This window comes from Danio rerio, chromosome 4 (assembly GCF_052040795.2).
Source record: "Danio rerio strain M-AB ecotype USA chromosome 4, GRCz13ab, whole genome shotgun sequence".
In the NCBI taxonomy this organism is placed as follows: Eukaryota; Metazoa; Chordata; class Actinopteri; order Cypriniformes; family Danionidae; genus Danio; species Danio rerio.
In genome coordinates, this window is record NC_141024.2 from 61,711,020 (window position 1) to 61,725,000 (window position 13,981).

Here is a 13,981-nt window from a genome sequence, read left to right on the forward strand (position 1 = left end):
TCATCCCTCTGTTAGTGGCGAGACCACTCGATGCACGATGCCAGCAGTCGGCCAGCGAGTAAACTAATATAATGAATAAATTTACATAGGCCTATGCGTATACATCATTTAATAGGTTTGCATTCTGCACTGCGAGTCATTGGCCTGACAGTGGAAACGCGACATAATTTCAGCCTCACTGCTCAAGCTCTCGGACTATTAGCTCAGCCCGGCCCGATAAAAGCCCTGGCTCGCACTAGCCCAACAGTGGAAATGTATGGAGCTAGATTTGTTTCTTTATTATTCAATCAAAAATATTTAGTTTTAAAGTAAAATTAAGTATGTTGTAATTAAAGAATTAAAGATTTCAAATAAAAAACACTTTTATTTAAAAAACTTATGTCAATGATAATAAAATATTTTGGATTGCAAAAATAAACACTTGTCCTATTATGCAGTTACCACAATTTTCATTGCATACTCATTAATTTTGCTCTCTTTTCTGCTGTCTTTTATTGCACATCAAGAATCTTTGCTTGCAGGTTGAAAGATTTTGCTTGTGAGTTGTGAGTTTGTGTCTTTATTACTCAAACAAACATATGAAGTTTGACCAAAACTAGGTAGAATGCAATTAAAAAATTAAAGATTTAAAATAATAAAAAAACATTTATTTAAAAAAATTCACACTGCAAAAACTAAACTATTGCCATGTTATGCGGTTACCACCAGATTAATGCATTGTGTGCTCATTTATTTTGCTTTCGGTTTTGTTTCATTTTTTGCGAATCTAAAATTTTTGCTTTTGAGTTGAAAAGTTTTGCGAGTTGAAAACTGCAGCTCAGTGGGCGGGATCTTCTGAAACACCTTATTCTATTAGTCATCTTGATTGAGGTCACCGGTTGGCCTCGCCCATTACATTTTCGAGCGGTTGGAATGGACTGCCTTGCCTTCTGTGACAGGAGCGAGCTATGGCGAGCAGCAGGTCTTCTTCAAGGTAGGTTAACTGAAACTGTATAATAACTTGTGTATTACCATACATATTTCCCATCTAAATATGTTACGACTGCTAGTATTAAACTCTGTCTAGTCAGTGATATTTTTGAATTCTCTCGATAAACTAACATTAGCTGTCGGCCATCAGTACTGTACAGTTGTAAAGGGCAACGCAAGGCCAGTGTATTTTGGAAAATATACATTGATGTACCATTAAAGTCAGGCTTTTTGTCTGTAGATGATGGCCAGGTGTACAGTAGGCCTGCAAACAGACTGGGATACATTCTCGGCAACCATTAATCTTCAGTTAGTTTCCAGACAAAAGCTACTGTCTCTTTGAACTGGAGCATCATATTTATTCTCCACTGTTAGAAAATGTCGTAACTCAGTGTATGTATGTTTCATTACAAACGTGACAAATATTTATTTAGTATATTTCGTTTCGCATATAAATGTTAGTTCATACATTAGTTAACTTGAATTAATTATGAACAGGATATCTGTTAAGCAATAATTAATCTTTGTTAATGTTAACTAAACATATTAATGCATAAGTTAAAAAATGATGGTGAACGAGTTTGTTTAGCATAAACTTTGTTAACGTTAACTTAGTCATGTTCTATTGTATCTCCTTATATTAACAGCTTGATGTACACTGTTAAAAATTGTCCCGTTAAAAAACAGTAAAATACTGGCAGCTGCAGTTGCCAGCAATGTACTGTTATTTTACAGTATGTTGCTGTAAAAATACATGGACTACATTGATTTACACAATACTCAAGTGAACTCATTTTGCTCACTGAAAGCAACTGCCTCAAATTGGTCGACTGCTGAATGAGTTTATGAAGTAATGTGCTATATATGCTTAGAAGCATACTTATAATGATAACTTATTTTAGTTAATTAGAAAAGTTCGGTTTAACTCTAATGTCTTATTTTTCACAACAGCACACATACATGTTAATCTGGAATCACCAGAGAGATTCTGACTGCATCAGCAACTAAACAGCCGCTATCTTTAAATAAAGAAACATGCAAATTAACGTCAGAAGTTAAATGTTCATCTTTTACTCATACACTGGCTCTACTCTCCTCCACAACGGTGACACACAGAAGAAATTAGCTTCAGGTTTTACAGTAAAATACTGTTTTTTCCTTGATTTAACAGTAATCTACTGGCAGCTGTGGTTGCCAGCAATCTACTGTTTTTTTACAGTCTATTTTCGTTGTGTAAATTAACAGTATATTACTGTTAAAATACATTTTTACACTGTGTTTTTACCTCTCACACCTTTAACCCTTTAAACCCCAGAGCATATACTTCAGTTTTTATTGAAGTGTCCACACTACTGAGTGTTCAAGAAACATGTAGCAAAGCTGAAGTGAATTAATTAATTAAATGACTAATTAAATGATAATTGAGGATTAACAATGAACAAATGAAGAAATAGTGAAGGGAAAAAACAAGAACAGAACATACAAAACTTTAGTCACAGCTTTATAATGAAATAACCTGAAGAACAACAAATGATTAAATCATTTAAATGATCAGCGGATGATTAAACAACTCTACAAACATCATCACCAGCTACACTTATTACTTAATACATGTATTTTTGTATAACATCTACTAAAGTTCTTCTTGAGAAAAAAGTGAAAGTTTTACGTCACCATCATGGAGAACAGAGTTTGCTTTAGTTGGGCTCTTAGCCCTGTCGTTTTTAACATTTATATATCTTGGCTGCTGCAATAGTTAAGAACTTTGTTTAAAAAGCTCCTTTGTTGTGGCAAGCCAGCCAAAAACCTAAATAAGATCTGGTGATGTTCATGTTGCTATTAAATGGCAGAGTCTGTTCTCATTTAGTATAATAAAATTTACTGCTCCTATTCAATGTTAAATCTATTGTTTTACATTATATGTCTATATATGGCAATGATTTCTGGAAGTTTTTAAGAATATCTTGGACAATAACACTGCTCTATGGTGTAAATCGCACTCAAAGAGACATCAATAATCAGCATATGAACCTCAATAATGGTGACAACTAACAAAATTAACAGTTTAACTCACAAACAGGCAACTGAAAGTCTAAACATAAACAACAGCAGAATCAAACACAAATAAAGAAAACTGTTAGACCATTATACAACATTTATTTATACCGCAATGCATGCTGGGATATTTGTACAGTGCCACTCCCAGTATGCATTGCAGCATGAACCATTTGAGATGTTACCATTGTTGAGATACAAGGTCAGATTCATGAGGTCTGAGTGTGTATTTGTCATAACTGAACTGTTTTTGTATGTTATTTATTAACTGTTAAGTAATTACGGAAGTATCTTTTCTGTTTCCACTTCTCAATAATTAAATTAATACCTGCAACTAAGCATAAAATCTATTGCATGAGGCCCTTCTTCCAGATTTATACCAAAACATTTATTAGAACTAATTTCAGACAAATAGATTTCTCTATTTATTGACTTTCCAACTTGATTGCTACAATACAAGCATTTTGTTAAATCTTTATTATAGTAATTGGAGAGTCTGAATTAATAAGTTCAAGGGTGAAGAGCCCAACTAAACCAGCCCCTCACTCCATTACGGTGACACAAAAAACACCTTAATTTCTGTTGGATCTCAATGAGAATAGTATGGAAGTCAAATCAGTCAGTAATAAGTGTGTCTGCTGTTGTTTGTGGAGTTGTTTAATGATCCTCTGCTGAGACTGAAGCTGTTTTATTTGATTTGATTTTATTTAATGTTGTAACTCAAGTCACTGTTTGTGTTTCTTGTTTATTTTCTTCAGTAATTGTAATTATTAACAGCAGGTGTTCATCAGTGTCTGAATTCACTCATTAGTGTTCATTAAAACTGTCAGGTAAACTATATTAGTTAACTAGTGTATGAAATAGTGAACAAGGACACAAAGTGTGATTTCAAACACAGACTTCAAAATGTCAAATCTGAACTCTGTTAGCTCACAGTTTTCTGCAGTTGGTTACTTTCTCGAAAACAAAAATGTTACCCAGAAAGCACTGTTTTTAACAGAATATTACTGTTTTAGTGAAAAAACATTATTTTACCGTAGAATCTGACCGTTTTTTAACAGCAATTTTTTTACAGTGTAGTTGAAAACCAGACAGATCAGGCCGCATAATACAGAGAGTGGTGCAAAGTGCATCAAATGATCGATATTTAAAAGGGGGGGAAAAGAAAAATAGATTAAATATATTATTTTATATTAGACACACATCTGGTGCTTTTATTTGCTCCTGCTATACGTCCACAGCTTCACACATTAGGTTAAATTAGGCTTTACAGTTTCCTTGTTCCTTTACTTCCACTGTATCTTTTTAAGAAAAAGGCATCAGCATTGCAATCTGTCATTCAATCAGAAGAAGACAAAGTCAAAACCGAGCTGACAGCCAATCTTTCCCAGGCTCAGCAAAACTTGCAAAAAATACAATATTCATAAACCAGATGGTTTTTCAAGTTACTTATAAAGAGAGTGTTACTTCAGTCATGTTGTTATGTTTTAAGTTGACTAGTTACACAATTAAAAAAAATTTAAATCGAAATCATGAATCGGTCAAACTTTATAAAAACCTAGATTTTTCTTTTTTTGCCAAATCGTCCAGCCCTACCGCCGCGCGTGCACGCAAGACAGTTACATTCTCGCCGAAATCAAATGCTGAATTGAAACTTTTTAAACTCCTGAATCAATATTGGAGTTACTTCTGCACGCTGGAGGAAGAACGACACCATTACTGAAGTAATTCCGTTAGAAGGTTAATGTTCTGTTTTAAAACTATTTTAGCTTGATGCAGAGCTGATGTAGAGTGTGTTGTGAATGGGTTTTATGCACAGACCTGTTGTTCAGCCACTGAAATCTCTCGGTGAAAGATTGATTTAACTATTTTACTAGATTTACTTAGATTTTACTAGTTTGATAAGGTCCTTTTACTTTTAACAAAAAAAAAAAAAAAAAAAAACATCAGTAAATAGCACTATTCAGTCTGGATCTACTTTTATATTCACATTGGGTCATATCTGAACAATGACAGCCTGTGACGCGCTCCCTATACTATTTACCGTGCTAGTCTGAATATTCGCTCTGAAATGGCTTGTAATTGTGGCTTAGTAATAAGTGTGGCTTAGTAATAAGTAATAAATTCCTGCACGCCACCGGGCCAACCACTATGTACACTTCTAACTGGCGAATGACATGAGCTAGTGGGTTGTCTGCTGTCGTGTCGCAGTGGGCACGTTCGCAATTTCAGGAGGCGTGACTTTGAAACAAAGTCCCTCTGCTGCCGTCCAAAGCTAATATGCTAACCGATGAGCATTTTGGCAGATCACCTACTGCACCTTTAATGAAAACTAATGTTTTATTTATTTATTTCAGACCTAATTGAAGAGAATGAGGGGAGTAAAGAGGGGGAACATCATATCAAAATTGAGGAAAAAACTCTTTTACAGACTGATGATATTTTGAAAAGGAGAGACAAGAATCAATTCACCTGCACTCAGTGTGGGAAGAGTTTCAGCAGCTCATCACAACTTGATCAACACATGAGGATCCACACTGGAGAGAAACCATTCACGTGCACTCAGTGTGGGAAGAGTTTCAGCTGCTTATCACACCTTAATCAACACATAAGGACCCACACTGGAGAGAAACCATTCACGTGCACTCAGTGTAGGAAGAGTTTCAGCTGCTTATCACACCTTAATCAACACATAAGGACCCACACTGGAGAGAAACCATTCACGTGCACTCAGTGTGGAAAGAGTTTCAGCCGCTCATCATCCCTTAATCAACATATGCGGATCCACACAGGAGAGAAACCATTCACTTGCGCTCAGTGTGGGAAAAGTTTCAGTAAGTCATCATACCTTAATCAACATATGAGGATCCACACGAGAGATAAACCATTCACATGCACTCAGTGTGGGAGGAGTTTCAGTCACTCATCATCCCTTAAACACCACATGAGGATCCACACTGGAGAGAAACCATTCACGTGCTCTCAATGTGGGAAGAGTTTTAACAGTTCATCGCACCTTAATAAACACATGAGGATCCACACTGAAAACACTTGCACTCAGTGTGGGAAGAGTTTCCGTCTGTTATCATCCCTTAATTTACACATTATGATCCACACTTGAGAGAAACCATTTACTTGCACTTGAGCCGCGGTCACACTGGACTTTTCTCCCCATAGACTTCTATTCATACGTACGCGAATGCGTCAGACCGGATTTGCAAGTTCGTGGATCAAGTTTTACAGTTCACTGTGTTGCAAAGTTTAAGCTTGGTGAACTTTGACCTGCTCTGATCGCATCACTTGACTGTGTAAGACCAAGCAAAGATCAAAACATGACCTCTCTGGACAGAAATGTAAAATATGGACCAATCGCTCACTTTTTTATGTCTAATCATCTTGTTTAATCCTGCCCTTTTTCGCAGCACTGTACAACAGAATTTTGCATGCTCAAACTCTAGTGTGACCGCAGTGTAAGAACGGTCTGTAACCACAGCGGTTTGAACTGTAGTTCTGCCGAGCTACTAAAAAGTAATCAGCATGATGGTAAAAAACTGTACATTTCTAGTCAAACCATTCTTCTGCAATCTCATACCAAAAACAGAAATAAGGGCAGTATTAATAGCTATAAATGTGGGAGAGCGTTGATATTATGTGATTGTATTGTATTGCAATATGGAACAATTAAATGTTGATGTTAAATCAAAAGTAATTAACAAATACTTGAAAATGAGATGATTTAATGACAATAATTCTCTATGGTTACAACTGAATTAATAACAAAATACTGTATAAAATGATAAAATATGAAATGATAAAACATATGGTATAAATTGTACCCAGCTAAATTTGATTTGATTATTGTTAGCCATAGCGTGCCGATAACATGTAGACCTTTTAGTCATTCAACCACTGGAAGTAGAAAGTTGTATGGGCTTGGCTAAGGATCTGTTTTTTTAAGACTAGGTAAGATTTATTGCGACCAGCTTATTCAAATATAGTTAATCCTGCATCCTCTGACTATTTTCAGAGTGTCGACATATTGTCTGTGAGAAGATGCGCAAACCCGGGGCGTGGAACTCTGAGCGATGTTGGTCCCTAATGAACGTACAATTAGAATATCAGACCTCAGAAAATATCAAAACTCTAAATTAAATCATAAATGATGAGTGTGATCCGTTCTTACAATTAGAAATACAATCTAAATTTTAGGATCAATTAAATTGGAGTCAGATTAAATTCGTGGCTTAAAAACTAATAAAAATAAATTCTAATAAATTAAATTCTTTTCAGAAGCTCTAGAAAAGGCTTACATGCATTAAACCTTCGACCATGCTGTCAGTTTCGTCATTGGGCTAATAGATGGACTCCTACAGTTGGTGACCGTCCCTCCGTGATCTCCCAGAAAGATTAAGGCAAGTGATGTCTTTTCAGTGTGATATGCGAATGAAATGCTCCGAAAAGAGGTTTGAGTTTCTCTTCTTCCAACTACTGGGGTAAGTCAATTCTTATTTGCCTTTTAGAAGTGTTGAGGGAAAGATAAATGCATCCCATATAGACACATTTTGTAGAATGAGTCGGAAATGCTCACTATTAGATCGGAGTCCGTAACTCCGTGGGGCTGAGAATTAGACAAAACCACATTACTTACTAGGGATATAATAGCAGCAGAGTAGAAGAACTACTAAAAACTCAAAAATCTAAGATCTCTTTAAGAGCTTGAATTTAAAATGGAATAACACCATCCAGATTTTATTCTGATACTCAACAGAGAGCTGCAAATTAACACCTAAATTCTAAATATAATAATTTCCATTAAGGATTGTTTCTTGAATATGTTGCAATAACTTTGCAACATCAAAAACAAGCAGCAGTTCAAGAGTTCCCACTTAGATATGCTTGGCACTTATAGCAGGTTTGGCATGCTGTCCCGGGAGAGAACCCTGAGCTCGGAGATATTTGAGCCCAGGGCTCCCGCCCGGTCTAGAAGCATATCAGGAGAACCGAGATCAGGTAGGTCTCGATCGCTCCCCAAAAAATGCCTCTAGCTCGGGACAGCAGCCGAGTATTTCAAAGAATTTCCCCCAAAAAGCTAGAAAGTTTTTACTATATCCGGCTGCTGGATATAGTAATTAAGGAATGAAGAAAGAGTAGGGGGCTCCAGTTGGAGCAAAGTTTGAAACTGACTCCTGTGGAAGCCAGAGCGGGGGAGGGGGTTGGGTGGAGACTAGTGAAGGGGGGCCATAAGGGGTGGGCGGGGTTGGCTCATTAAGAGTCAAAAATGCTCGAGGAACACTCCAAACGGAGATAGAGCAGGGAAGTGGCAGCGCTATATACAAATATATATGTATATATGAGAGAGTATATAAATATATATATATATATAATGGGATAATCTAAGGCCTGGAGGGGGTGATCAGGAGACTTCTGAGTCAGAATGGGCGCTGCGGGAGTTGGGTGCAGCAATTTTTTTATTTTGCCATCTCTAGCAGAAATCGTGAAGTGTGATTTGGGCGGTGGAGATTTCTGCTAGAGGGTGAGTGGCAAGTTTGGCCAGACTCTTGCTGGAGTCGATGCTCGTGGAACACTCCGACTAGAGATGGAGCGGGGAGTGACAGCGCTCTATATAAATATATATCTATAAACGAAGGTCCATAGATATACATATATAATGAGTTTCAGTGGCCTGGGGGGGGCAGTGACTGACCCCTGCGGGGGTCGGCGCCCGGGGAACAGGGCAAGCTGGCCTACTCTAGCAGGAGTCTGGGAAAGGGGATTTGGACAGTGAAGACTCCTGTTAGAGGGTGACGGGATAAGTTAGGTGCTCGAGGAACACTCCGTTAGGAGATGGAGCGGGGGAGTGACAGCGCTATTATAAATATATATCTATGTACAGGTGTATATAGATATATATATATAAATAAAGATTGCTAAGGCCTGGAAGGGACGGTGAGACGACCCCTGCGGGGGTCGTAGCTCGGGGTAACACTTCTGCGGAAGTCAGAGCTTTAAGGGGGGCGGGGTCCGGCAGGAGTCGGGAAATGGGAGGGGGCTGTGAAGACTCCAGCGGAAACGGCCAGGGTGGCGGGGTGACGGGGGGCTTGGATGAAACTCCAATTACCTATGTGGCTGGGGGAGGAAACTGAGTGTTACTCAGGCTAGAAGGAAGAAAAAGAAGAAGGTGGCTGGGTCACACCCTCGCCCTTGAGTGGATGTGGGATTATGGCTGACAAGAGCCATCTGGGCTTCTTTGGGGGGCCAGTGGCTAGGACGCATGTCTTGAAGGCCCTTTGTACTTCTGTGATGGCTGCTCATATTCTGAAACATAGTATACAGGAATAAGAGAAGTAATTCAACACCTTTAATACTTTTCCCACACATTTAAGGACCTTATCACAATTTTCAATCAAAAAAACTGGCGAGAATTATCTTACGGAATATTTACTAAATATTAAAATGTAACAAATGAATCCAACTAAACATTCGAATACAGACACATGTATATTAAAATCTAGCCGATTCGACAGGTTGTCACCTATAGAGCTGCAGACTGATAGTGTTGCAGTAAACAAGCAGCAAGCTGTCAAACCTTAGTAGAATTTTACTGATTACGTAACTACCTAGTATCCTGATATTCACGGCTTGAATACAGTCAAACTTTAGCATACGTTGATACCTTGTACAACAATAAATGTATTACCTTGTAAAGGAATCTAAGACTTTCTAATACTTTAAGCCCTCAAACTCCTCTATATTGACTTATCAGCCCCCAACACCTTCTGATACTCCGGAGACACCCTGTGTAAGAGTGACTGAGAGTTGATCTGGGGGATACCTGTGGAGCAAAGAACTGCTATAAGCATCTCTTAAATCAGAATCGTGTGACAGGGCGGTTGTGTCATCTATAAATGGGAAGAAGAGGGGGGGGGGGGGGTGCAGAAGGAGAATGAGGCTCGGCGGAGCGACTCTGCTATAGCGGAAGTACAAATGATAGTCAGCATTGAAGCGTTATGAGTGCTAAATATTGTCAATAGTGATATGAAGAGTAAATGGGGGGGGGGGATATGTGAATATGGTATCAAGGGTGTGGGCTGTATAGGCAGAAAGTATCTTTGCGAAGAGTGTAAATGCATTAGGAATGGATGAAGAGTGTGATGGGTTGAATGAGGGCAGTTTCAGGAGCTGGCAGTCTTGAACTCTAAAATGGAAAACAAGAGAGAATTAGAAATGAAATCTTAGCAACATGGCACATGTACAGCAGACATGATTAATTGTATTGGCTGATATTCGTGGGAGGAGTCTTCATAAGTGTATGGATGATTGTGAATGGAAGCGCCTTTGTTAATGCATGTTCCAATACTTAATGTCACAATGTGCCAGGGTTGTAGAAGTGGGCATTTGTCCTCCTGCAGGGTGGTAATTAGAAGGAGAACTGAGCGTATGGGGCGTTTCTATGCTGGAAGTCCAGGAAACCTCTTGGAGAGCTGGTGAGATGATGATGGAGTGGAGTTTAAACCCCTTACTGATATAGAAGTTTTTAAAACTCGAATGTATTTAACACAAAGTATAAGTATGAAAGGCTACTCCATGGCCAGAAATGTCTTCCTCTTGTTTGTTGCAGTCGAGCAGGAAATTGTTTTCTTACTTTCATTATAAACTGACTGACGTTCAGGTGTATTGATATGAGAGTCACAATTGGCATGATACAAAAGGGATACTGCTTGATGTGTAGGTTGTCTATCACTTGCTGGGTAATACTCATTTCAGAATTTTATTTACTTTTTTTTTTTTTTTAAATATATGTATATATAAATATTAATAAAATGTAAATATATCAACTGCCTACATCAAACTTAAAAAACGATGTTGCCACTTAATAGGAACTGTGTAAATGTAATGTTTATCATGGCTTTACTCCATCCATGATAAGTAACATGTCTGTAATCTCAACATGATTATTTGGCCGGATTCAGTCTCTGCACGCAGTCCATTCATGAATTTGTCGGGAGAGAAGGCGGGACCGTCTCCAGTTTTGGAAAGCTCATTGGATGGTGATACTTCCCCTTTAAGCTATTGGCTCCTTGGAGTCACGGTCAAGAGTTCAGAGTGCAAAGGCCGGCGGCCATTTGTAGATCAGATCGCTACAATGTTTATGCGTGAAAGTATGGCTCCACTCTCACCAGCAGCTGGTTTGGATATCAGTGCACCTTTTCATGGATGTATATCGACGAATGAAGGTGTTATGGAATAATGTTTATGGATTCGATTGCCTTGTCATTTGCCTTCGAACTATTTCAGCTGTCGAAATGTTATGGATCTGCTGACCAGCGGGAGGCTGAGAGGTGAGTTCTTCATTTAAAGCGTTCTATTCACGCTGATCTCGCCAGACTTCCCTTTAAAGCATGCACGTTACCGAAAGTGGACCGTTAACGTTAGGTGATCTGTGAGTTCGGCTTCTCTCCGGTGGCTTGAAATCGCCGGCGTCATAAGTTTAGACGAAGTTGTGGCTTGTGTAGTGAGGGGCAGATGAAGTAGAAGATGGAAGAGTTGATATGCCGGCTTCTTGCGGGGATTCTGGCTCGATTGCTGGCGAGGCAGCTGCTGGAGTTTTGGGGAGAGCAGGGTTCTGGTTGGAGAAGTTGTTGTTGTTGATTGTTTGTTCTTCCATGCCAGAAGGTTGAATGATGCTGAAGCGTAGTTTAAATGCTGGAGCGTTTGTAGCGGGAAGCATTCTTCCAAAATGAAGATAGTGCAATGGGGAGAAGGTGATCCATTTATACTAAGCTAGGATCATTCTGATTGGATTATTACTGATTACGGATGAGTGGCCAGCGGTGCACAATCATATCACGTGCTCCTCTCGAAATTAGTTTATGAAACTTCACTTAAATGCAGCTTCTTTATCTGCCAACTTAAAGATAAATAATTCTTGTTCAGCCCGGTACTGATTGATCCACGCACCAGCACCCGCCTGGGGGTTGAAGACCACTGATCTAAACCACTACAATAATATGAAGACACACTATAAGCATGTATTCAGCAGTTTACTGTAAGGGACCTGGTGAACTGATGTATTTACTACACATGCATCTGAAAATAACCCTGATTACTCATTCACATGAAGCAATATATTGACTGAAGATCTTCTGTCAGAAAGGCTGTGTGTGAAGGAGAGTCAGCGCTCATGATTATTGATCAGGTGTTTCTCAGCTGACAGAATAAAAGTCCCCTAATGCTCCATCAGTGTGAATGTGACTGTCAGGCTGGTGAAAGACATTAAGAGAGCGGGTTTGTGTTTGTTTTAGTTTATTTACATCATCGTCCACAATATAATATACAGATGAAGATCAGGTCATGTTCTGTTGCTATTTATACAGTAAAGTTTGATCTACAAGCTGAAGTATGTGACTGTCAGGGCTGTAGTACTCGAGTCCAGACTCAAGACGTTTCTTTCTATAGTCTAGGACTTGCTAATATTCAGACATGAACTCGGTCCAGCAATAGCCATTGGTTGAGTGTGTTTGTCTGGAAAACAGGAAACATCACTGTTAAATCCACTGTGAGTCTAGAATGGGCACTGACACTCTCATGTGATACACTTGTCTGCGGCTGCGTCTTATCGCTCCTCCTTCATATGAGTGCCCTGTTCAAGTGCGCATCAGTCACTGTCACCCAGACACATGTGGGACACCGCTCTGTTTCTCAAGACTCCTGGCTGACAGACATCTAGAAAAAAAAAAGTCTGGACACCTGATTAGGGCTGGGCGATGTGGATTTGAGTAGATCAGGTTAGATTAGATTAGATAATCCACATTATTGGGGAAAGATAATCTAGTGAAGTGATCAAGAAAATGTCGGCCCAGTCTGTAAGTGTAAATAGTCTAGTAATAACACGACACTTCCCTTTAGATTGTAGATGAATGCATATGCTAAAGCTTTATTTCATGTGTCAGTCGCTCCATCTCACCCACAGGAACAGGCTGACAGACATCTAGAATGACTTTAACACACAAATAAAGCAAACAAAGCTCCAGACATGTGAAGGAGAGATCGGGCCTTTTGCTCATGAGTATAATCTGAGGTTTAGACACCCCTCACACGCTTTGGAGAGGAATGTGTGAGTGAAAGAGAAAGCGGATGGCCAGTCATGAGCTGCGGCCTCAACACATTACACACATATTAGTCTGAGCACTGGCTAGACAGTATCTATAGGCTGTATCATATTTGCTTGTCCACAGTTTTACTAGTTAATAAATGCGTCTTGATGATGCTGTGATGTAGGGCTGGACGAGAGTGTGAAGCTGCATTGAGTTTGTGCTGGCCATCCTCCAAGATAAGCAGCTCAGCATCTGTCTGTTGCTCTGTCCCGCCTGGGTGTTTTGGTCATTCAGAGGAGTTCACCAGCGCTTCTGTCTTCTCCAATTATTCCTCTTCAGAGATCGTGTGTGTGTGTGTGTGTGTGTGTGTGTGTGTGCGCGCGTGTGTGTGTGCGTGCGTGCGTGTGTGTGTGTGTGCGTGTGTGTGTGCGTGCGCGTGTGTGTGTGTGTGTGTGTGTGTGGGCATGTCTCATGACAGATGTGAGGGGAGAGATGAGATTATCAGATATGAAGATATTTTTAAGGCGAATATTAATAAATATTGTCTGACATCACCCAGCTTTAAACCTGATAACACATGTCAGATCTCTGTAACATTTGAGTTCATGTCTTACAGTCATCCAACCAGCTGTAATCCTGCATCTAGGTGTTGATCATCTATAAATCACACTTATAATGTTTTAAAATCAACCCTAAAACCACATTAAGATGCTACATTATTTGAGTGTGTGTGTGTTTGCTGATGCGAGGGCTCAATCAATAAGGAGAGCTGATCAGGATGTGTGTGTTCATCACTGCTGTTGACATGAGCAGAAACAGCAGTCAGCATCTTCACAACACAAAGAGATGTGTGATTGTCCAAC

General features: G+C 39.2%; 1 protein-coding gene across 1 annotated transcript; it reads left to right on the forward strand.

The window, feature by feature from the left end:
- The first annotated feature begins 296 nt into the window (after positions 1-296).
- On the forward strand, positions 297-8,248 carry LOC141381839 (uncharacterized). Its single transcript, XM_087250552.2, has 2 exons — positions 297-973; positions 5,382-8,248. Exons 1-2 carry the CDS (start codon positions 913-915, stop codon positions 6,143-6,145), a joined length of 825 nt encoding a protein of 274 aa, XP_087106678.1. The 5' UTR covers positions 297-912; the 3' UTR covers positions 6,146-8,248.
- The last annotated feature ends 5,733 nt before the right edge of the window (positions 8,249-13,981 follow it).